The sequence below is a fragment of the Condylura cristata genome, unplaced genomic scaffold, assembly GCF_000260355.1.
Source record: "Condylura cristata isolate star-nosed mole 26May11 unplaced genomic scaffold, ConCri1.0 scaffold00021, whole genome shotgun sequence".
Taxonomy (NCBI): domain Eukaryota; kingdom Metazoa; phylum Chordata; class Mammalia; order Eulipotyphla; family Talpidae; genus Condylura; species Condylura cristata.
This window is the reverse complement of record NW_004567122.1, coordinates 23988374-24013918: the sequence shown is the minus strand read 5'-3', so window position 1 is coordinate 24013918 and position 25545 is coordinate 23988374. Positions and strand designations below refer to the sequence as shown.

General features: G+C 34.2%; 1 protein-coding gene across 5 annotated transcripts in view; it reads left to right on the top strand.

Annotated features, from left to right (window-relative positions):
* KIF3A (kinesin family member 3A) overlaps window positions 1-21151 on the top strand; it is a 45388-nt gene extending 24237 nt beyond the window's left edge. The window contains exons 6-19 of one of the 5 annotated variants that reach the window (XM_004686707.2): window positions 2381-2520; window positions 2833-3030; window positions 3340-3514; window positions 5256-5354; window positions 6931-7002; window positions 9303-9311; window positions 11994-12150; window positions 12814-12994; window positions 13543-13653; window positions 13992-14117; window positions 15327-15380; window positions 15724-15792; window positions 16399-16523; window positions 18445-21151. In XM_004686707.2, coding sequence (XP_004686764.1) covers window positions 2381-2520; window positions 2833-3030; window positions 3340-3514; window positions 5256-5354; window positions 6931-7002; window positions 9303-9311; window positions 11994-12150; window positions 12814-12994; window positions 13543-13653; window positions 13992-14117; window positions 15327-15380; window positions 15724-15792; window positions 16399-16523; window positions 18445-18493 — 1565 coding nt within the window. In that variant the 3' untranslated portion in view covers window positions 18494-21151. Of the gene's footprint in view, window positions 1-2380; window positions 2521-2832; window positions 3031-3339; window positions 3515-5255; window positions 5355-6930; window positions 7003-9302; window positions 9312-11993; window positions 12151-12813; window positions 12995-13542; window positions 13654-13991; window positions 14118-15326; window positions 15381-15723; window positions 15793-16398; window positions 16524-16747; window positions 17802-18444 lie in introns of those variants that run through there. The other 4 variants (XM_012727953.1, XM_004686708.2, XM_012727952.1 and 1 more) reach the window with 4 other exon arrangements.
* Window positions 21152-25545: the final 4394 nt, after the last annotated feature.

The window sequence follows — 25545 nt, the reverse complement described above, 5'->3', positions numbered from 1 at the left end:
CTGCGCCACCAGGGAGGGCCTATCATTGTAAATTAATTAATATTTCTACAGTGCAGTGTTGCCTTTGAAACCATAAACAACTTTTTGAAAAGTTACCTTTTTGAATAGATCATCCAAACATGGTAAACAAATTCAAAACACAAGTGTGCATTGAGAACCAAGTCTCTATCTTACCCTTTTGTCTGTTACCTGGTTGCTTTTTCTGGTGTCCATTTCTAGTCCTTTCTTCTGTGCTCTTTTTGATAGAGTTTGTGTGTGCTCAAGTGTGTGTTTTACGGAGAGTACGTACCTTCTTTATGGGTCAGATAATAATACTCTATTCAGTTAATATTTTCTTGGAGATCTCTTTACACTAGCACCCACTAGGACATAGAAAGGCATTTAAAATTAACAATATAGCATTTCATTGTATGACTGACATTATTTATTGACCCGATCATTTATTAATAGACTTAATGAGTTTTCAATTTTTCTATTACCAGCAATACTGTAGTAAATATTATATATACATGAGTCTGTAAATATTTGGCAAACATTAAAACTGGAGGTTTTTTTGTTATCCGTTTTGTGATGTGTAAATAGATTGGAACAAAGAGTTTGCTTGAATGTTGCACACTGTTCTAAGAATTGTGAAGTTCTGTGTTAGTCACTTGTAGCAGCATTTGTTTTCATATCCAGAAATAGTTTTATATTGTAAAAGCAATCACACTAAACTGTTCCATGATTTTTTAAAATTAACATATTCTCTTCTACTCCAAATTGGAAGAACATAGATGTAAAACTAGTGTTACCCTTTGTTCTAGTAATTTTAGTTCGGAAGGTACATCCTAATGATAATAAATAAATGGTAGTAAAACTCCTAAAGAAAAAAATGAGATACCTGTTTAAAGATGCTCATATTTGTTTTCCTTATAAGTACCTAAAATGGGGGGGGGAAACTCCTAGATATTTGTCAGTATATGAAAAGTAAAACTAGTATTGGTAGAAGTTTCAAGTTGTTTTTACATGGAAATATACATAGGGTAAGTGGAAAAGATACAGATGATAAAATTAGACATAATACTCCATGGAAACACACATAATGTCACTAGTGATCAGATGATTTGAAGTGTTGTCTGACTTAATAGTTTTTTATATTTTTGGAAAAATTCGTAAATTCAAAATTTGGTTTTAAAAAGAATGAATGATACAGTATGGAGTAATAAATCTTTGCAGTTTCTTTCTTTTTTTTATTTAATCAGGCTTTTCTTTGTCCATATAATTTACATTTTGGTTATCTGACTTTTTTATATAGTTATGTGCCAGTAAAGAATATTCTAAAATCAAAACTTGCATGGAGTTCTCCATGAATATACAGTAGAGAGTAATGTTGGCATACAGTAAAATTAACAAAATGTTTTTTAAAGTGCTTAGAAATTTCCAATCCAAGAAAGATCCAATGCTTGCGTATTGTAAAAGCGAGGAAGACTTTGTTGACACAGTGTATTTATGTAAAATATTTCTGTACAAGTACTGATATATATATATGTATTTTAAAGTTTTTTTTTTTTTAATCTATGCATACAAGAACTGGGGTGTAGCCCAGAGGTGTAAGAGGATTACTCAGGGACAGTGTGGAGTAGAACAAGCAGATGTGAAATACACTGCTGAGGGGAGCAGTGGGCAGGTCAGGAGAGGTCTGCCACACCATGTAGGTCACCTCCCTGGCCAGGGATTGAACTCTTGGTGCAGTGGCTGTGGATATTCTCATAGTGCTGCACTTTAACCCATTGCATCACCAGGGAGGGCCCATAAGTACTTGTATTTTGAATGGATGTTTTTGTTTTACAAAAATGGGATCATTATGTATTCTGCTATAACTCTTTCCATGGTCATTCAGATCTTTTTTTTTTTAGAAGACTGTAGTAATTCATAGTCGACTATTCTATCATTGATTAACCACTCCTATTGGTTTTTCTGATCTGCTATTGTGAACAGGGCTGCACTGAGTGTCTTTGTGTCACCTCAGGCTTACGTGCAAATGCTCTGTGGTTCAGAGTGCCCAGACATAACACTTTATAGAAACACTTGAATTAGTGATAATTTTTCAAATTATTTTTTATATTTTCCTGTAAATTATTTTTTAGTCAATAATACTTAAGCATTACTTAAGATTAAATATTTTTGTTCTAGGAAATTATCCCTGATATGAGAAACATAAATTTTTTGTTGTCAACATAAGCTGTTAGATAAATTGCTAGTAATTGCTTTATGCTTTTATGGGTTAGCCATACTCTGGCTTTAAGTTGTGATGGATTATGTATTTTAACCATTCTGGATATTTTATTATTTTTTAAGGATTCCCTGTTGTTATACTTAAGAAAAATTTCCTTTATTCAAGGTTCTGTTGGTGCAACTAATATGAATGAACATAGTTCTCGTTCCCATGCCATCTTTACAATCACTATAGAGTGCAGTGAAAAAGGAGTTGATGGTAACATGCATGTCAGAATGGGGAAACTTCATCTTGTTGATCTTGCTGTAAGTAATGTGATACTACTTAAGGAATAACTCTTGTGACTTTTATAAATGAATAAAAATTCAAGTGAAGATGTTTGACTTCTCATTGTTTCAAAGTTGTTCACTTTTGTCTGTGTTTTTTTATTGCGGAATTTTTCTAGCTGTCCTTTTTCACCTCCACATCTAGCTACTTCCACGCTGCCTGTGTTACCTTGAGGTGAACTCCTGGTACCACATCAGCTGTTTTTACCATTTAATTACTTTTCTTATACTTTGAGAAGGCTGTTCTTCACTTTTTTTTTATTTTAGCTTAATTTCTGTCTCTATTGTTAGGGCTCAGAAAGACAAGCAAAAACTGGAGCTACAGGACAGCGCCTAAAGGAAGCTACGAAAATCAATCTTTCCCTTTCCACCCTTGGTAATGTAATCTCTGCTTTGGTTGACGGAAAGAGCACTCACGTACCTTATCGTAACTCTAAATTGACTCGTCTTCTTCAGGATTCCTTAGGCGGAAATTCAAAAACCATGATGGTAAGATTTAATTGATGGTATGGTTATCATCAGGCAAATTAAAGATTCCTGTTCATGCCAATAATTAGTATGCATAGCATTTTGAAAACTATTGAAAGTTTTATTTCTTTGATTTGTAATTATTCTTTTTTTTAGCATACCTTGTATACTAGCCCATAATATTGATTAGAAATCTGTGTGCTTGATGCTTTCTTTTTCAAAAAGGCCAGAATGTAAATATGATTCAGAAATTCTTTTTGATATAATAATAATGTTGGTATTGTTTCCTTTGTCAAGTGTAATATCTATATTTTATTCCTAATTCAATAGTGTGCAAATATTGGGCCAGCAGATTACAATTATGATGAAACTATCAGTACATTACGTTATGCCAACCGGGCTAAGAATATTAAAAATAAGGCTAGAATTAATGAAGATCCAAAAGATGCTTTGCTTCGTCAGTTTCAGAAAGAAATAGAAGAACTGAAAAAAAAACTTGAAGAAGGTAACTTTTCTCAAACTTTTCATCATTACATTGGCTTAAGATAGGTTTCTTAGTCATTGTATGTTCTGATAAAAACACCTATTCAGAATTCTGTGCAACTCTAACATTGATATGTAAAGGCATATTTCTGCAAAGTACCTTGACACATGCTTTAGCATTTTCATATTAAAAAATCAAGTAAAATTATGTAATATTTTTATAAGTGATTACAAAAATCACTTAATTTGAACTTGCAGGTCAGTTCCCATGCTGTAAATTTTATGACCATTCATAAAGTAATTTTTTTTTTTTAAGATTTATTTATTTGTGCATACAGAAGTGGGGTACAGGCCAGAGACTCAGGGGCGGCGAAAGACTTCACCAGAGACAGAGTGGGGAGCAGAACAGGCAGATCGACGAAGTACACTGTTGAGGGGAGCAGCGGGCGGGTCAGGAGAGGTCTGCCACACCATGTGGTCACCTCCGGGGCAGGCGGGAATCGAACTCATGCGGAAGTGGTTTCAGCTTCTTAGTGCAGTGCTTTAACCCGCTGCGCCACCAGGGAGGGCCTCATAAAGTAATTTTTACTTGTCTTTGTATAAGACCAAGTTCTACCATATGTGTATGTATGTGAAAATTATCAGACTTCTCTTTGATACATATCAAATTCAGTGTTTGAAGAAATCTATCAGGAAGTCAAGGTTATTCAAGTTTACTGTAAATAAAATAAGTTCCTTAAAGATCTTGTAAATAAGCTGTCATACTTAAATTTGAAAATTACTTTCTATCTTGGATAATCTAGTCTAACAAGATGATGTTTGAAAACCTTGTTCATGAGGGTGAGATACTAACCATCATGAAGTGCTCATGACTCCTCCCACCTTCAAACTAAGAACAGATCCTTTCTGATTGGCATAAAGACTCTTTTGCAAAATAATAGGTCTTTAAAATAGCCTCTTTTCAGTCCTTGGGAAACTGGTCAGATAATATGAAATCACATTTGATGTCAGCATGACAAACATCGGGAAGGTCCTGTTCAGTGGATTTGAGTAAGGGTATTGAGGGAAAGCAGTAATTGAACTGTCTCTTAGATTATCAGATCTGGTATTTTAACTGCGACCACTAGGTGGTATTTATAGTCAGCATGTTTTGAAGATTTGATATTTCATAGATATGTTAATGGTGAGTTTATTTATTTTGCTGACTTTTTCACATTTTTTATTTTGGTAAATATACCTATCTTAAAGTTTGCCATTCTAACTATTTTCTTTTAAAGATTTATTTATGTATGCATACAGAACTGGGATATAGGCCAGAGGTGCAGGGACATTGAAAGGATTCACCAGAGACAGAGTGGGGGGCAGATTAGGCAGATTGATGAAATACACTGCAGAGGGGAGCAGCTGGCATGTCCGGGGTGGGGATTGAACTTGCACTGAAGTGGCTGCAGCCAGCTTGCAGTGCTGCATCCTAACCCACTGTGCCACCAGCGATTGCCCTCCTTTGAAATCACTGCGCCACCAGGGAGGGCCCTCATTTGAAATTTTAAGTGGATCAAAATTTAACTGCCCTTTAGGAACTTAAAAAGAAAGCCTCCAGGTATCATGATTACTTTTTAAGGTTGGAAATCTCATATGCCGACTAGGAATATTAAAATAGGGTCTGTTTGCTACTAATAAAAACATTTGACATGTTAAGACATTTCCTTATTAGCTGATTATCTGGTACAGAATAAAAACATTGTATCAAATTTCTTTTCAAGGGGAAGAAATATCAGGCTCAGATATCAGTGGGTCAGAGGAAGATGATGATGAAGAGGGTGAGGTTGGAGAAGATGGAGAGAAAAGGAAGAAAAGAAGGGGTAAGCTCTTTTTAGTGTTCTAGAAATTAACTGGATTTTCTGCCTCAGTGATACATTCCTGAAGGAGTTGACGCATGCCTTTTATTTTTCCATTTTTAGTTGTGCTAGCAATTTGAACAGAGGAAGTATGCCATATAAGTTTAATTTGCATTTTTTCTCCTATATTGATGTCCTATTTATAACTGTATGTCCTATTTTTGAAAATTTAGTATTAACAATGTATGATAGTTGGTGTACATTTTAAAATTTCATGTAGTGTTTTAACTTATGTGGAATTTCATCTATGTTAAGAACCTAAATTTTTAAGGGAAATAAGACTTTTTTTTCAAGCATGATTAGGCTTTAAAAGTCATTTAATTTTTAAATAAAATTGCATGAGGGGTTTAGTTTTTAATTTACTTTCTTAATCTATATAATCTCTCATTCTTACCCTGTTTAGGGCATTGTGAATTTAAGATACAAATAACATGCAAAAGAGACAGACACATTATAATGGCTTATATTTCAAGACTCTTACCCTAAATGTTTATTTTTTTCAGAACTCTCTTCCATTAACGTAGATCATTTTTTTCAAGCTGATGCATATTTTGCTTGTTTCAATAAAATGATTTTGTTGGAAATAAACTTGTAAGTGATTGGTCAGAAGCCTTAGATTTAAAACTTACAAAGATTCTATAACTTAAAAAGACAGGAAAAGCGTTATTAGAGCAAGAGTTGGCAAAATATGGTCTACTGGCCAAATCTAGGCCACCGCCTCGTTTTGTAAGTAACATCACATTAAATAGCCGTGCTCATTTATATGCATGTGGTCAGTGGCTGCTTGCACTTGAGACTGCTCGGGCCACAAAGCCTAAAGCACTTACTTTCTGTCTTTTTATACAAAATGTTTGTAAACCCCGGTCTTAGAGAAGTGGTTTTGTGTCTATACCTCGTCTTTCAGAGTAAACCATTGAAAGTTGATACCAGATTCATTAAAACCAAAATTTTAAATAGAAAAAATGCCACTGCTTAATATGTAAAATACCTTACTTCCAGGATTAAATACTCTAAAACATTCAGTGAACCTTTCCAAGTTTTACCATGAAAATTTAAACATACATAATTTCATCAGCTAGGTTGATGTATTAGAGGACACTAGTGACATTGGGAACAAACTAGTCTGCCTATAATGAATGGTGATACATCAGTCCAGTTATTTTAATTGTGCCTGACTTTAAATTTTAAAATTCAGTTCCCTTTAACTTAGCAACCCAAATAGCTTAAATAGGCTTTACTGTCACCAAATGACTTTACTTTTTATTCTTACTTTAGTCTTCTGAAGTTTTATGTAATAGTGGGGTTTGCCCACAATAGATTTTTAAAGGGTTACAGTTTCTAATTTCCATGTATAATGTTGTAAAAAAGAATATTGCATGGACTATGAAGACTGGTTTTAAAGGAAAGGAAGTTTTGGTTCTTTACTACAAAACTTAGTTATCCTTTAAAACTTGCTCTGGAACTGAATTTTCTCTGTGTATGTGTTCATTTTTCTTGTTTCCTCCTTGGTTCCCGTTGGGCTCATTTCTTTGTCTTCCAGGCAGTAGCAGCAGCAGTAGTTCAGACTCCACATGTTCTGTCATAGAGAAACCTCTGGATAAGTTCTTGCCTAGTGAGTGGTAGCTCTTAAATTCTCTAACAGAGCTTTTGCTTTTTCATAACTCATGGGCTTCATTTGAGAATTGCTGCACCGCTTCCTTTCCATAATTAAACAATACATGTTGAATTTTTTTAGTAGAATAAAGCATGTGATTATTCCCATCCTCCCCCTTCATTGCTTCCAGTTAAACCTAATTGTTATAACATGCTTATGCTATTGTTTCAGACAATGGAAGAGAGATTCATGCTTTTGCAATTGAGATAATGTAAAGAGAGCTAGTAAGCTGTATAAAAGAATAATTTATGGTTTCTTTTTGCTTCATGATAAATTTCTAATTCTATTCAATATAAGAGACTCATAATAACTAGTCCTGAATTTCCAAAGTTAGACATTTTATTAGGAAGCATACCAGTGCCTGTTATAATATGTCTTAAAATTGGAAAGACCTTATACGTTGGTGTCCTATTCTTAGGGATAGTTTGAGATTGACAGCTTCCAAATAAACAAAAATGTAAAGTTTGAAGCAAGTAAAGATAACTTTAGTAGTATTTTATTTCAAATGGGTGTTTATCCCTATTTCTAAATTGCCTGATGATTTTGAGAAATTCTCTAGGGTCATGATTAAGAGCTCAGATTCCAAGAAAGTTTTTAATGTAGAATCTATCTAGACTTGTTTCAAACTTAACGGCTTCTTCTTAAACCTTAATTTAAGTTGAAAGTATTGTAAATTTTATTTTATTTTCAGAAGAAAAGGGAATTGATGGTCTCTTGTACTAGTTCGCAGCTTACTGTCTTTTAAAGCATTATCTAAATACTTACCATCTCCAAAACTAATAACAAAACAATTGGTTATTTTTCTTTAGCTTTTAGCTTTCTAAAAAAAGAAGATCAAGAATCATAGGAATTGTTTTTCTCTTATCAATTCTTACATTTTTATCAAAATATTAATGTCAAAAAAACTTATACATAAAATTGTTTTAAAAACTTTCTAAAGGTATTATTTTGTATTACAAATTGTGGAATAAGACTGAGTCGGAGGTATTATAGTTGATTTTCTGTTTTGAAAACTTAATTCTTAAAGAGTAGTTACATGAAAGCATGTTGTCAGAATAGCTGTAATTTTGTTAAATTCAGTCAGTTTATCTGATTTGTATAACTGGCACATAAATTGTTGTGTGATGAGTGTGTTGGTGAAATGGAAAGATGTTGTCCCCTCCAGGGTTGCTGTGTGTAACTCGTATGTGATTCCCCTTTTAAACCTACCAGTAGCCTTTAATGTATCCTTTGTTTGACTCATCAATTGGTGATTTACTTCTACAGAATCATTGTTTAATTACCCTTAACAATCTACTAATAGGTGGGTCAGTACAAGTTTGTTGTTATACAGATGTATTTTAATTTATGCAGTAAACTTTTTTCCTTCTAAAAATTACTTACATGAGAAGCCAAATATATTGGGAAAACTTGCAGATTTAAAAACTATTTATTTAAAAATTCTTTGTTAATCAAATAATCGCTAAAAATTACTATTGTATGTTTGTTTTGTTGGTTGAGGTTTTTGTTTTTAAAGATTTATATATTTATGCATACAAGGACTGGGGACCAGACCTGAGGTGCAGGGGGTGAGAGGATTCACAAATACTGCTGAAGGGACCAGTGGGCTGGAGTGGAGAGGTCTGGCAAGTGCCTCCTGGCCACCTCCCTGCAGGGGTTCAGGGGTTCAGGGCTTCCGACTGCTTCCTAGTCCTGTGCCTTAACCCTTGCACCACCAGGGTGGGCCCTGGTTGAGGTTTTGTGTTGACTTTTCTTGAAGGGGGGAACCCTTTAATGGATTTTTATATTAGAACAATACTGAATTGGGAAAATTTGAAAATTTGAACAATGTAGGTTTTGCTGTTTTTAATTTATAAATTTTAAAAATAGCTTACCTTTCTGTTTTGCCTATTTAGATTATTTCCAAGGTTCTATTGGGTTCCCAATTTCATGTCTTCTGTTAGTATAACCACATGGTGCTGAATTGTTAAATTGCACAAATTTGGGAGTCATTGTGAACAATGGAGATTGTTTTGAACTGAAATCTTAGACTAAATCTTATTCTTGCATAAATTACATCTTTGTGTTGAATATGCCTTCCTCTTTGTATAAAATTGCTCAATTTCAGTTTTGATAATTATTTCTACACTTATACTATAAGTGAGTGCTATTATACATTTTTCTTTGTTTTACAAAAGAAATAATGGTTTTCTTTTTCCTCCTCATCTCTGTGCATATGCTTCCTGTCTACGATTTGCTTACTACTTCCTTATTGAAAGATCAAGCAGGTTGGTGTGATTGATTTGCACTCCATGTGGTACAGTTATTTAAGTTAAACAACTTTGTTATTTAACTATATTAAATTTTTTTAATTCAGAATTTTTTTTTACAAGGTAAGTATCTGTCTTGTATCAAAAAAAAAATCCTCTTTATTTTTTTTTAAAGCTTTTTTTCCTAAATTCTAAAGCCCAGTAAGCCAAATTTTGGAAGTGCAAATATAAATGACTTCAAATTCAAGTGTATTTTTTTTTTTAAAGCGAAGTTGTTTCTTGTGCCTTTATGTGTTCATGAAATGAAAATGAAATTAACATTTAGCTAAAATTCCCCTCTTTAACTTTCTCTTGCCAAAATATACTGTTTTGGTTAGCACATATTACAAAGGACCATTATAAAAACATTACTACTCTTGGTAAACTTAGTTAATTACTCTGTGACATAAATTTTTTAAAGATTTATATTAAATTTTTGCTGAATACTACCATATAAAAATCCTATTATTAAAAAAAAATAAATAAAATGAAATTTATATCTTCCATAAAAAAAAAAATCCTATTATTAGGATTTTTTGTTTTGTTAGATTTAGTGTTAGAGGTGATTGTAGTGATGTCACATTTTTAAATACCTTGTTAGGAGGGTTGGCACATACATTTAGCTTAATGTATGATTTGGAGAGAACATAATTATTACAATAATTCTGGCAAGAATAATATGTTATTTAAATATTATGCTTTTGAAACTGAAACTAGCTATATATGCATGATTATCTTTATAAAAATATCACACGAGCACAAAACTTATGCTGCTAAAGCATCAAAATATTGCCTGAATGGTTTTGAATGAGTGCAATTCAGTCATAATAGTAATTCATTAATAGATACAGGCTTTTGTATTAATGTATATGTAATCTTTTTATTTCACTGCCAGTTGAAAGATTTGGAAACTATGTTTCTGTTAACAAAACAATAGAATACAGAAGCCTAAAGTTAGTGTACGTATGTTGATCACATCATTTCCTCTATACTGACACCTTTTTGTTGTGTTTTTTTTTTTTTGTCTTAACATATGTCCCGTTTTTTCCCTCTAAATATTTGAGATGGAAAGAGAGTTGAAATTTTTTAAAATGCATGCACTCACTTTATACCTGAACATATAGTTCCCCCCTCTTTTTTCTAGGAAACAATATAACCGATAAGAAATCCTTCCAGGGAATTCACTAAGAATAGGAGTTGAATTCTTTTGTAAATTATTTTTTAGCAGTGTAATTTTGAACATTCAATACAGGTGCTTGTGCCAGAAAAACCAATGTGATCAGGTCTAAATCCTGACTTTTGGAATGCAATGAATCACACCACACCAAAGCATGAATTTGGATCAGTGCTTTATTTACTCTTTTATTTAACTTATTTGTTTTGTGGCTTTAGTTGCTTTGGGCTATTTCTCCAGAAATGAAGGATGATGTATTTTAAGCCTTCTTTTTTAAAATAGAATTTTACCCTAAAAAATTAAAGGCTATAAATGATTCTTTTCCTCATGGTTCCTGAAAGAATAAACTCAAGATCTATATCTCCAGCACAATCATTATTTGGTTCTCTTTCCTTGTTAGCAGGAGAGGTTAACTTTTGGGTGAAGACATTAACAATTTATGAATACTTCTGATTTGTAGTCTTCCATGGTCCTTTGGGAAGGAAGTTAATAAGAAAGATAAACTTAGAGGAGAGCTTCAGACCAATTCTACAAAAAGTTTGATCATTTCTCTGAAAGTATGTTTCAAAGAATTTGAATTACCAGAAATGAATTACTTTTGATTCAGTTTCATAAACAGTTAAATGAGCTAGAATTTATTTTCACTCTTTGATTTTTCATTTCAATTTTGTGATTTTAAAATTATTTTATTGAGTTGTTATAGATACATAAAGCCCTACTAGCTGTTAGAACCAAAATAATCAGCAGCCGAATTTCCAGCAATATTATTTGATAGTATTTCCATGTAGGTTTGACACTGGCATGTTTAATCTGACATAAAGAGATGTAGGATGCTGAGTGTGATCTAATTATAAGCTATTTTAGTTGTTCTATAAGTTATGACATGTGACAACAGCTCAGCAGCTATAAACTGCCTGATTAATTACTATGTAACTATTATAAAGTCAGCATGGAATTTCTTCCCTTAAAATATACTGTGGAAACACAAGTAATTCTGTTAAAGAGTTTAGAAAAACTCTGAAAATATCTATTAAAAACTACTTGGTATAAATTCTGCCTGACATTTTTACCTGTATATATTTTGGGGGGCACTTTGAGAAATCACTTGAATTTATACCCCAAATATCAAAAAAGCATAAATAATCATACTGCTTTTTGGACCACATATGCTCTGTGAGTGCACACAGGTTTTCTTGCCTTTTAATTTATTTGGCTTTCCTGTTAATCTTTTGTTGCTGCTCATCTCTTTTGCTTTTCTTTTACTTTTGTTTAGTTATTGACAGTTGGATAATGTTTGAATTTAGCAACTAGCTAAAAAGTTCTTTTTATAAATACAGTAAATAGAAATGTAATGTATGATTTGATTTTCTTAAAAGTGTTGATTTTTTTTTTTTTCCACTAAGGATGTATCTTATGTATTGAATTTAACTTACACAAGTAGAAATGTTGACTCTGGTGTGCTTGTTGTAATTAAATGACTCAAATAGGTAAAAAGAAAGTTTCCCCAGATAAGATGGTGGAAATGCAAGCAAAAATTGATGAGGAGAGAAAAGCACTTGAAACAAAACTTGACATGGAAGAAGAAGAAAGGAACAAGGCTAGAGCTGAATTAGAGAAACGGGAAAAAGATCTTCTTAAGGCCCAGTAAGTATTTTTGGGATGGCGTCATGATTTAAATTTCTAGTATTTTTATAGGATGTGAAAGTAAAAATATTGAATAATAATTAAACACTTGATTTTCTACTTCAGTGTAGCTCTCTTGGATGGAAATGTTCAGTGTATGTGGTGTGTTCCTTTTTTTTTTTTTAACGTTTATTTGTGCATACGGAACTGGGGTACAGGCCAGAGGTACAGGGGTGATGAGAGGATTCACCAGAGACAGAGTGGGGAGCAGAACAGGCAGATGGACGAAGTACACTGTTGAGGTGAGCAGCAAGTGGGACAGGAGAGGTCTGCCGAGCCATGTGGGTCACCATCCCAGATGGGAATCAAACACAGTGTAGCCGTGGTGGCTATGGGTAGTTTCGCAGTGCTGTGCTTTAGACCATTGTGCCAACAGGGAGAGCCCATATGTTGCATATTTCTAAAAATTACATTTTGATTATTTCTTCTCCCTTTCAGGGGAATATCAATGAGTTTTAGTTAAGTTACAGATTCAATAAAAAATTAATACTACATAGCGGTATAATTTGATAGAGATGTTAACATTGTTACATTTAGATTTGGGAAAAGTATGTCAAATTCTTGTTAAATTTTGTGAAACAATTGTAGAACAGCAACTAATTATAGTGTTATTTTAATCAACAGACAGGAGCATCAGACTTTGCTAGAGAAATTATCTGCATTGGAGAAGAAGGTAATTGTTGGTGGTGTTGATTTGTTGGCGAAAGCTGAGGAACAAGAAAAACTTCTTGAAGAGTCTAATATGGAATTGGAAGAAAGGAGGAAGAGAGCAGAACAGCTTCGCAGAGAACTTGAGGAAAAAGAGGTAATGTGAGTGTTTCGGTTCATGCTTTGCCAAGAACCTAATTTTTCTAGAAAAAGTGAATTATCAGTAATCTTAGTGAAAATGTAAAGCATAATTGTGGCTATTTGAAAGTTGGCCCTTGAATAACATGGAGGTTAGGAAGACCAGCCCCCATGCAATCAAAAAATCATGTTGAACTTGAACTTTCACTCTAACTTAAGTATTAATAGCTTGCTGTTGACCAGAAGCATTAGTGATAAGAGTACCAATATATTGTATATATTTTATTTGCTGTATTCTTGCAAAAAGTTAGCTAGGGAAAGAAAATGTTAGAGAAGATCATGAATGTAGTTTCATAAAGGTCTTTGTCCTCATCATCTTCATGCTGAGGTGAAGAAGAGGGAAACACACCTGTGTGTGAGTAGGCTTGCTTGGCTCAGACACTGCTGTTCCAGGGCCAACTGAACTTGCTAATAAACAATTGTCATATGCTAGATCAAATTTGTGATTTAATAAAGAAAGTAGTCCTGAAGTTTTTTTGTTGTTGTTGTTGTTTTTTTTGGTCATAGCAAGAACGCTTGGATATTGAAGAAAAATATACTAGTTTGCAAGAGGAAGCACAAGGAAAGACCAAGAAATTAAAGAAAGTTTGGACTATGTTGATGGCTGCAAAGTCAGAGGTTGGTCTCTTAGAAACTGCTTACTGAAAAAGGTAGTTCTGAAAAATTTTAAAGTCTGTTTGATTAGGTATTATTTATAATCCTAGAGGACTTATGTGTATGCTTATAGTTTTAAATAAATTATTTCTCCTTTATGTGCAATTTAAAATTTTAGCTACTTAGCTACAGTGTTTATTCCCAATCTTACCTAATATTGTGGGACAGTAAGTGTCATTTTGTTCATTACTTTTGTGAAAGAACTGGGTAAGCACTCTCAAGGTTTCTTAGACCAGTGCTCCATATCACATGGAACTGTTCTGTACTCAAAATCTTGGCTTGTCCTTAATATTTTCCTGTAGATGGCTGATCTCCAACAAGAACATCAGAGGGAGATTGAAGGGCTACTGGAGAATATTCGGCAGCTTAGTCGGGAGCTTAGACTTCAGATGCTTATTATTGATAACTTTATTCCGCAGGATTATCAGGTAAGAGGGTGGTATCAGTAGCATATATGTGAGGTCTGTTGGCTGGGGTTAAGAAATAGAGAAATACAACTTTTAATTTAACTGGTGGCTAGTAAATTTTTTAGTATTGATTATAAAATTTTCTTGAATTAAAGCTATCACATTTCACTTCAATTTAATTCATAATTCTTTGAGCATCTAAATCGTGGTGCCTTAGCTCTTTGGAGGAACTAAGTTTTTTGTAATTACAGTCAGAGTCAAGGGACAGATTTTGTTCATTCATTGAACATTTTATCCTTTAAGTATCCAAACTAGAGCAGAACCTCTGTGCTGACATTTTTCTTTCAGCTTATTCAGGCATGCATATTAAAATATACAACATGAAACTTAACTTGAGTGTTTATATAGCAGAATAAGGTGCATGTACTACATCATGCAGTCACCACCACCGTCCATCATCAGCGGATGCTAGTTGTTAGTAGTATATTTTAAAAATCTCAACCTCTTATCCAAAATTTCTTATTTTCATAAATTGTAATATACCAACTTCTTAAAAATCTATTTTGAATGTCTATATAGTTTTAAGAAATTTGTGAAAATAAGCCATACTATTTTTTTCCTTTGCCTCTCATGTACACAGAATTAATCTTTGGTTCATGGTACACTTTCCTTATTTAGCCTTGAATGGCCTACACTGACTTTTTTTTTAATTAAAAAAAAATAAAGCTGGGATGCAGGCCAGAAGTACAGTGGTTAAGAGGATTCACCAGAGACAGAGTGGGGAGCAGAACAGGCAGATGTACTGAAATACACTGTTGATGGAAGCAGCGGGCACCACAGGAGTGGTCTGCTGGGCCTTGTGGATCACCTCTGGGGCTGGGGATCAAAATCTGTGCTGCAGTGGCTGCAGATATCTTCATAATACTGTGAATTAACCCCTTGCACCACCAGGGAGCCCCTTTATTGGTTATTTTGTATTGAACTCATCACCTTAGGTTCAGATCATGATAGTACTTCAAACCAAATGATTTCTCCCTCTCCTTTTATTTTTCTGTAGCTCAATTGTATTTATATACATTTCTAAAAGGTGTATATTTAGAAATCTTTAAAAAGGGTACCAGTAGTATATAATCTTTTGGGACTTCATTTATATTACTGAGGTTTAAATTCCATTAATTTTTTCTTTATTATTAAATGTTAAAAGTAGGCTGTCTTTGACTCTTTTAAAAGGAAATGATTGAAAACTATGTCCACTGGAATGAAGACATAGGAGAATGGCAGCTAGTGAGTATTACCTTCATCCTTTCATGAAATACTTGGGAGCACTTCCCCTAGAGTTAGAATTGTGCTGGGCACTTTGGAGAGAAAGATGGTCCAGAGTATGAACCTGGAGAATGCAGTAGGGTGGATGACATGGTTTTCTAATTAGCTGGAACAGAGAGTGTTTAGTATAAGTGCCCTAGGCTAGGGCTTCATGGAATTGAATAACCACTGGGCTCCCTTTCTGTTCTAGCAGGTTTTATGAGTGTAATATTATTTCTCATAGTAATTTACCTTGTTCACAGTATTGCTAATTAAGACAATTTTCTTCCCTTCATCCTCACCCTTTTTTTTTTCTTTTTTTGAGAAATGTGTGGCCTACACAGGGAATAACATGAGGAAGCAGACTCCTGTTGCTGATAAAAAAGAAAAAGATGTAAGAATGATTTTTAAAAATTAGTTACTTCCTAACAGGACTGTGGGTCACAAAATTATGCTTCATCTTGATAATCTATTCAACAGCTCTGCTGAAAAATGAATGAATCTAGCCTAGAGGCTATAGGATGGGGTGATTATTGGGACACTTCTGCTCACCCTTGGTTATTATAGCAGGGCTATCATTTACACCAGAGGGGGACTTGGAATCAGTCTTGGGAGCACTCTTCATAGCCTTGCTAGGTCATGGGAATATGGTTAGAGACTAGAATGTGTTTTTCCTTTTCAAAGCTAGTCAACAAGTGGGAGTAGCAGCTTTAAGGAAAATGACACATTTTTCATTACTTCTAAGGAACTTGTGGGGCTTATTCACCAATACTTGGTGTGTGTGTGTAATATATATATATATATATATATGTATGTATGTATGTATGTATATGTGTATAAAATGTTTGAGAAAAAAGGCGGTAGAATAAACTACCTTTAGATATTTATTTGGTCTTCTCTGACTTTTTTCATGGAGTTTTATTCAGTATTTAGAATTGCCCCCCAAATGCGATTTAATTTCTCCTTATAAGAGTGCATTGTACTTCTTTCCTTCACCTAGCCCTTTGAAGTAGACCTTTCTCACGTATATCTTGCCTATACTGAGGAGAGCCTGCGACAGTCTTTAATGAAATTGGAAAGGCCACGGACTTCAAAGGGGAAAACAAGACCAAAAACAGGGAGACGGTAAGGATTGTCTTTGAATCCTATCAGACAAAGGCTTTGAGATGTTCTGAGTAGAGGAAATTTAGTTGACTTTTACAAATATTTCAGTTGATATGTTAATATAAGTTTCAGTACTTAGGTAGTTATAATTTGAGTAAATCTGGCTAAAAAATTAAGTTATCCCAATTTCTTCAGCCCCCCCCCTTAGTAATAGAATTTATTTTTAATTTACTTCATTCTTTCAGATACATCTAAAGTCGTCTGTTGACTTAATTCTTAGACTGATTTTTCTAGTGTCATGCTAATTGAGTTGCCTGGTTAAATACCTAAAAGGTTTGTATTAAGATTTGTTTTTCTGTCATAAACATTGCTCCCAAGAACCTTAATTTATTTGACCATCTTTCTCTTTTTCTTTGGGCATGGTTTTAACTGCTTAATAGTGTACTTGTATCATGAGATAAGGCCAGGGAAATCATAATATAAACTAGTATTTGGGAACCTCGTGTTAGAGCTTATTACTTCTCTTCCTTCCCTACATTATGTACTGTTCAACTTGTTTAAAATGTAATACTTTGGGCTCGTGAAATGACTAATAACAAGCTAATAAGCTCTTTTCCCTACTGGATTTCTGAGTATCTGGACTTCTGAGTTACAAGTAGGGTGAGATTGATAGTTTTAGTATTTTTGTGGTTCAAATATCCCATGGACATAACCTAACACTGATAGTTGAACCTGGGGGAGGATGAATTAGTAGTATATTAAAAGTACAAATTCCTGTATTCTTTAGCATTTAGGTGCCACAGGTTTAAAAAGTTACATGCCAACAGAAGTTTACCCATGTAGTATGGAATGAATGAAACAAATCAGTTCAAAGAAACTGTCCTTCTAGGACAGGTCTTTTCCCTTTTCAAGGAGATATTTTTTCCTTAACTCTGCACTTAGTAATAAAAATAACAATGTGAGTGTGATGATAAATGGGAAGACAGTTGGCCTCAGTATAGGACTGAAGTAAGCAGAAGTGGGGACTGGAGCACACTGAAGAAGGATCTGTTTAAAGCAAGTGACTGCTGCTCTGTTTCTAGTTAGATCTGGTAATAGAGTGTCCCTTGTTTCTAGATCTTTCTGTTTCTAAGAAGCCAGGAATCTAGATTGGTACATGAGATCTATCAGTTTTTATTTACTTTATTTCTTAAAATATGAGGCCTAAAACAAACAAATATTTGGATTTGGTAATTGGGTACAGTTTTCAGAATGCCCATTTTAAAATAATATAGTTTTTTGGCTTAACCATAAAAAAAAGGCAAAAGTACATAAATCAATATTAAATGAGCCAAATCCAGCCTCTCTTTGTATTAGAATTAGCCTGCTATATTATGAAAATCCTAATGATAGTCTTAAGTACAGGTAAATATACACAATAAATGGTTTTATTGATTATGGAAGATGATAATGTTCAGTGTGATAATTCCTCATTAAAATTATGTAGCTTCATGTGCTGAGCAAAATTATAGTAAGTGGTACATTGATGTAGCAGTTCCATTGGTTCTTACACATTATGATGTTTCCTCAGATGATTTGCGTGTGGTTTTCACTGAATTAACCTGTACCTTTAGTATACCCCAGAAGAAATAATCAAGTGGTTCAGATTTGGCAAGCATGGCACTTTCTTGGCCTCAGTTGGCCTCAGTATAGGCCATGCTACCTAGTGTAAATTTGGAAATTACCCTCTTCATCCCTTGCCATTCTGGGTGGGCAGGGAGAACACCTAAGTGCTCTTGCTCTGGGCAGCCTTCCCCAGCCTGCAAAGGTGGGCTTTAGTCTCACATCACATCTGGGTCTGTTTCTGGTGCCTGTGACCACTCTGTATTATCTGCTACTTAAGTGTTTGCATTTCAGTCTTTTAGAAAAGCATTCATGTTTTCTTTTTCTCTTCTCTAAACAGAAAGCGTTCTGCAAAGCCTGAAACTGTAATTGATTCTTTACTTCAGTAATGTTAAAGACTTACAATAAAAAGTATAGTGATATTCTTATGCTTCGACAAAGTCTTTCATTAAAACACTGCAGATGGTTGTGTAATTCCAAATAATGGAAGTTGTAGATCAAGGAATAAGACTGGAAAGAATAATTTGCCTCATAACTTTTTAGTCTATACTTATATTACTCTTAACATTAAAATTGTATAATCGGTAATTGTTTAAATTGTGCTATTTCTTACTTTATACTGTGTAGAGAATTGGGGGAGCAGATAATACTATAGAACGTTGCAACTTAAAAATGTATACATAAATCTACTGGTTTACCCAGTTACTGTATATTTAGATGACCAGAATTTCACAAGAGAAAATATATTATGTGTTCTGTTCTACACATAGAAACTAGTAGATGTGGTTGTCCTTCGTTGTGCCATTATACATGAATGTTTGGGCTGCATATCTAAAATATGACATAATGTTAACATCCACTTGGCTTGTTAAATATGCTCTAATTTTATAACACTCATTGCATTTTAAGTGTGAGATGAATGATCTTACTGGCTATCTGTAGAGAATTTTACTATTCCACAGTCAGTCTTTGGAAGTATTAATGCTTTAAAAACAGAAGCTGAAGGTATGTTTCATTTGGATCTCTCTTGACCTTTTTTGCCACTTTAGTCAAAATACCATTTTTTTTGGTAGTTTCATGTTCTATTGAAACATGAAATGTAAAGGAGTTACAGTTGCAGAAAGTTAAGAAGCTAAGTACTGATCATTAGTCTTTGCATCTATATATATGATTGTTAAAATTCACTTTGAAGTGTCACTAAGGGATGTATCACTTTCCTTGTATCTGATTTCTAAAGTTTGATGGAAATTGTTCTTTATCCAATTGGGAAGAGTCTCTTATTTTCTAGAAAATACAGCCAACCAAGTAAGAAAAGTATCCTTTAATTATTTGCCTTTAAAACACTTTGGTCTTTAATATTGTGTAAAAGGGAAATATTCTTCCTTAAATTTCTTCTGTTAAATTGTTCTTTTGTGGGCAGCTTACAAAATTTTATTTTTTTTAAACTATGCTTCTCCTAAACCACTTAGCGAATCTTTTTATGAGTTTAAAATTATGTAATCAGCCCTGGAATATATCAGTTGCAAGTTTTGAGACTTCATAAGTTAATATTTATTAAATTAGTGTAATTTTAATAGGTTATATACTGATTTGTAATTATAAAGCTGTATATAAAGTGAGTGTGAGTATGGTCTACCTGAGAATTGGTACTAATGTGTCCATACATTTAAAGTACATTCCAATGGTGGTGTAGTAAATGTCCTGTATAAGGTGAATATTTTATAGGTCATAAGAATTGCCTTTAATTGGTGCATTTTCTTTGTAGTTTATAAGAGAAGTTTATCACTTTATTCTGTGGGGCATTGTCTAGATACTGTGAAGACTTGAGGTGAATTTGTCTTGTAATTTGTGTAAGCAGGATATCTTGGCAGTTGTAGACACACATTTAACTGTTAGTAATTACTCTAGAAAAATCTTAATTTTACCAGTAGAAAAAAAGATCTTAATTTTACCAGTAGAAAAAAAGATGAATAATCCTTTTTGAAAATTATGTTTCTGGCCTTTAACAGTTCAGTTAATAGGAAAGGAATAACTTTTGCATTAAACTTTGAAACTATGAAAATTTTAAACCTGCATATTAGATTCTTTTTTCTATTCTACCCTACAAAAAGAAATCTATAACAAATCAAAACATAGTTTAAAAAAAAGATTGCTGCAGTAGCTTTTAAAAAAAGCATTTACATTAGAACTGAGTATACCAGATAAACATTAAATATTCTTCTTTGGAAATACCAAAAATTATATATTTGAGCGAGGCCTGTATAGCTGTATTAAAACTCGGGACACTGACTTTAGAGGTCTTCATTTAGCTCCAGTCATAGCAGCTCTGTGCTTTCCATTTTTACTGTCTTGGTCTACAAGTGGACTTTTTTGTAACTTCTTGTGTTAATTTCATGAAAGGAAATAAATGGACAAACTTACTCATTATTTGAAATAGGTAGATTTTGAATGACATATATAAAATAAGTTATTAAATGGTTATTCTCTTTTCCCTTTAATTTAAAAGGTAGTATTTATTTATTAAAAGGATCCTTGGTGGAATGTTATTTATATAGTATGTTCTTTGAAAAATCCTATAATTAACATACGTTAATCCTTAGAATATTAAAATACAAAATAGTATTTCTTATTTTTGTTTTGATTCTGTAAAAGTATAGGATTAAGGGAGAGAGGTCTGTGCGCATGTTTTATCCCTCAAGTAAATCCATTTGACAAGCTGTGATACCTACTTTCTGAAAAAAAGAAAACATTTTTTTTGCAGCAAGTTTAAAAAGTTACTTTGGGTAAAGGGGTGGTGCTACTTCATCTGTAAATTGTTATTAAAAGTATGATTATGGCTTTGGGGGGACTTTTTTGTTTTGTTTCTTTTTAGTCTTTTAAAAACTTTTTTCCCCATAATTCTTAAGGAAATCCCTCTCTTTTCTATAGGGCTGTGAATTAAGGAATGGGTAGAGTTTACATTTAAGCACGCCAGTATCTGCCCAATTTCTTAATGCATACATCTGTTTTCTTTTTTAGTTATCCTTTGTTCTTAAAATGCTAGAAAACATAGATCTTCTTAGTGCCTTTGAACTTACACAGTAGTCTAAATCATTAATAACTTCAGTAGCATTATTATAACACTGTATACCGACCAAAATTATGAGTTGTACAGTGCATTTGTTACATTAATTTCAAAAGCCACACTTTCTTTGTATTTTATGTAAAAATTGTATTTGTTCAAGTTGTATATATTGATATTATATGTATACATGCAGCATGGTTTAAATAAGAAATAAAAATCTTTACTATTGCCTGTAGTAGTAGTTTGCTTTTTTTAAAAATTATTTTTAAGTTTGCATCTGTTGGGATATTAATAGACAAGTTCTTTGTGTTTGGCATTTCAATTTCATATGGTTAAGAGAAAGAAGTGGTGCATATCTAAACAGAAATTATATGAAATATAAACCTAGAAGAGGTGTTTTAAGTGAGTTTCTTATCATGGGTACAATTTACTTAAAATACTTCCCATTCAAATTTTGTTATCTTTTTTATTAGGTGTTTGAGAATAGAAACTACTTGAAGTGTATATGGAGAATGTGTCTCACAGAAAGGTAAAAGGAGATACTTCTAGCGATAACAATATCATGATCTCTTTGAAAAATTTTAATGAGCTTTTAAAATATCTCCAAAACAATTTCATTGCTGGAATTGTTAATCATGTGCTCTTATGATAGGCATTTATTGATTAGCAGGCACTGTGCTAAGCAACTGTAAGAAAGTCAAGGGAAGACTGAGAAGTTTTGATTTGTTGACAATTTCAAAAGACTTGAATGTGATTTTTGCACAGGAGTAGAGTCTCCCCTGGTCATTTCAGGGCTTACTGTCTTCATTTTCCCAGCTGCTAGGTTCTATAAAACTTGGACACATGTGCAGAACATGAAAATAAAATTAAATACCTGTCATGGCATAAGTAAAATAGTAAATAGTGCTGCCTTCACACTCTTGCCCCATGCCCCCACTTGAATTTGGAAGCTGTGGTCCTCACTTCCGTCAAGCAGCACCACTCAGGCAAACTTAGGAAACCTGCAACTGACTGTGTTATCAGGGTGCTGCAGGGGACATCTTCCACTTCATCTTCTTTGAAGACCCTTGAGAAGTCTGTTCTAAAAACAAGTAGTAACACACAACAAAGACTCCCAAGAAGAAGTCTTCAAGTGACACAACCTGTGCCTATAAGTCACAGAAAGTTGAGGCCAGAGCCTAAAGTTAAAGTGAGCTGGAGATTTCTAAAAACATTTGTTACAACATTATCAGAATGTCTCATTCTTAAACTGTTTCATTTGCAAAGCAAATCAAGCATTCAGTCATCCTTCGGAAGTTGAACAAATGTGTGGGAAAATGATTATGAAGAGGCTACTTCAAAAAGAACCTGTTTCCTCTCAGCATTTATCTTAGGCTTCCTGTGACCCAATCTTGAAGTTACTTTTATCAGTGTTATCAGAACATCGCATTGTTTTACCCAAACACGTTTATGACTAAAGAATATGATAGATCATATATTCTTCCACACCTGCTCCCCTCCCCCACCTCTTTTGAGAGGGCTGGGGAAATTTCAGTTTTTAATCAAAGGCTTTATTTCTCCAATTGTACAAAGGAATTTAACTGGGACTTTACAACTGAATGAAATACTTCTGAGAGTTGATAGCAATCTTAGCAAGAGGATATTGCCTAACCCAACTTAAAACTATCAGTATTACAGAAATATTTATGTTGGTTTTGATTTCTTCTCCATCAAGAGGTAAGCCAGTTAGTCATCAGCTATCCTGTTGTAATTGCATCTCCTTTAGGGTAGCTCCTTATGTTAATCATGTATATGGCTTCTGTACTTACTGTGTACCTACACAGTGCTGAGAAGAAGGTCCTTGCAAAGCTCACAGCCTTCCTCAGGAGGGAGTGGCAACCAGAGTGACAGAGTGTCCGTGCTGGGGGCTGTTGTGGAGGAAGGGATACTCTGGTAAGCTGCCAGGAATGGATCTCTCCCTAGGAGTGAAGACTGTCTGACACCTGTCCACCTAACCAAAAGATCAAAAGCGGTGTCTGCTCAGGGGAAGTGCCATGTGAGGTGTTAGAGGAGTCCCAGAGGCATCACAGAAGTCACGCACATCTGGATTCCACATGTCTTGGTGATGGGTTTGAAGTCGGACAAAGCAAATACGGAAAGATGAGTCCAAAAAGGGAAGAGAGAGACCAGGATCCTGATGTGAAAGAGCTTTTTGTAAGCATTGAGAAGCACGGAGAGATTGTAAGTCGGTCACTCACATTGTGTTTTAGAGTAACAACTGCTGCTGAGCCTGAAGTCTTAGGTTGGTGGATGACTGCTACCTAGACAGGGAACAAGCTGTCTACTCACCTGTCCAGTAGGTTCCCAGGACTGTGACTAGCACATAAAACATCAAAATGTGCTTATGTGTGGTTTAACACTGGCTAACAGGAAACAAAGGCTTAGATACTTAGAGACTAAAAGTTCAACTAGGAAGAAGTTGACAGGATTGATTCAAATAGAAGCACTTGAGAGAGCTAAGGAGAGGATGTCAGGAAATGTGAGGCATGATGGCTTCCTGGGAGGTTTCCCTGGAACTCCAACCTGAGCTGGGAAAGGCAGACATCAGCACAAATCTAGACAAAGTGCCTGCCTTTTCTCCATGAAAGCTGGTAGGGACTAAGACATGAACCTTCATGCCAGTAGGCCACAAATGCACATTCTTGTGTGTCTTGATCCATGAGGATGCTGTGCACTGCTCTGCCCTGAGATTCTGCATTATCAGATGATGTGAGCGACCTGAGTGTGCACCGGGATGACTTCTGGGGGGGGGGGGGGAACAGGATAGGATCACTAGTATGGACACAGAAACAGCCACAAGAGAGCCCCTGATGCCTTTACGAGAGACCAGCATTTCTAATCATAGTCTAAATGTATTTCAATAAGACATTCTGCCAAATATTTGAACAAAATGAAATGATTTGTCGCTCATTTGTTCAACAAGACTTAATGCTAGCTAAAGGGTTCATTCATAGGTAAATGGTGTATGTAGGTGCTGGCAAGAAGCCTTTGTGTCAGAGGTGCACATTTCACGCCTAGACCAGTGGCAAGTTCCATGAAGCAGGCTTGGATTGTGGCCCAGTGTCATAAAGGAAAGTGTGAGAAGACTAGCTTCTCAACATTGCTTCATCATAAAGTTTCTTCACTGGCTCGCCCTTGTGTGTCTTCCTCAGTTGATGTTCTCTCACTCCCTTGGGTCAATCCTCAAGCTTACTTTCGGGCACTTCCATCCAGTGGCTCGGACTGCCTGTCTGGAAATAAGTAGAATTGTGAGTTGTATCTTAACTATAAAAGCTTTTCTTGTGACAGAGTACCTGGAGCTTGTGTATGTCCTTTCCGTGGCTCTTTCTAAGTCTTTCTTCCTCACAGCTTTTCCTTTTACCATCCTGGCCTCATACAGCAACGTAACCCACAACTCATATCCTGTGGCAGAGTACAGCTCAAATTAGCCATTAAATGCAAATGAGTCTCAATCAAAGAAAAAAGGAAATTAAAGTTTTCAATGTGGTCTTAGAAGGCTCCATGACTCTTAGTTACTTATTGCCCTTGGCATATTGGTATTTTATGTGGGCAGGGTGAAACTGGCTGTGGTCAGGGTGAGACTTTAAGCTTTTGATTTTTTCCCATATTTTGAAAGGGTTAAAGAGATGTTGCATGTTTTAGTATAATTTTAGTACTAGTAATAATTTTTGTCATGTGTAAGCGAGAATGAAAAGAATGCACATTCACTATTGCTAGATCCATATTCTTACAGAGAATAGATCTTCAAATAGTGAGTTTCAAAATCTTTGTGGTTTTCCATTTAATTTTTTAAGATAACTTTATTGAATTATATCTATAAAATTAATGCTTTTGAGAGGTGAATATCATTGGTTTTAATATATTCACAGAGCTGTGCAACTGTCACCACCATCTAAGATCAGAACATTTTTGTCACCATGAAAGAAACACTGTGTCCTTTAGTAGTCACTGGCTATTACTCTATCTGCTAGGAGCGTAGGAACCAGTAATCTACATTTTGCCTCTAAACATTTCCTGTAAATGGAAACATATCATATGGGACCTGTTGTGTCTGTTACCTTCCACTTAATGTAATGTTTCAAAGGTTCATTCAGTGATACTTAACCTCTCAAAAGGATTCATTTTATAGATGTAATAGCTCAATAAAGTTTATTTTAAAAAATAAATGGAAAAATACTAACCATAAAGACTTTGAAACTTACATACTACAGAGAATATAACTTCAAATAGTATCAGTACTTCATTTCAAATTATACTTCATCATAAGGATGTACCATAGTTTATCCATTCATTAGTTGATTGACATTTGTGTGGTTCCTGGGTGTTTTTTTGTTGTTG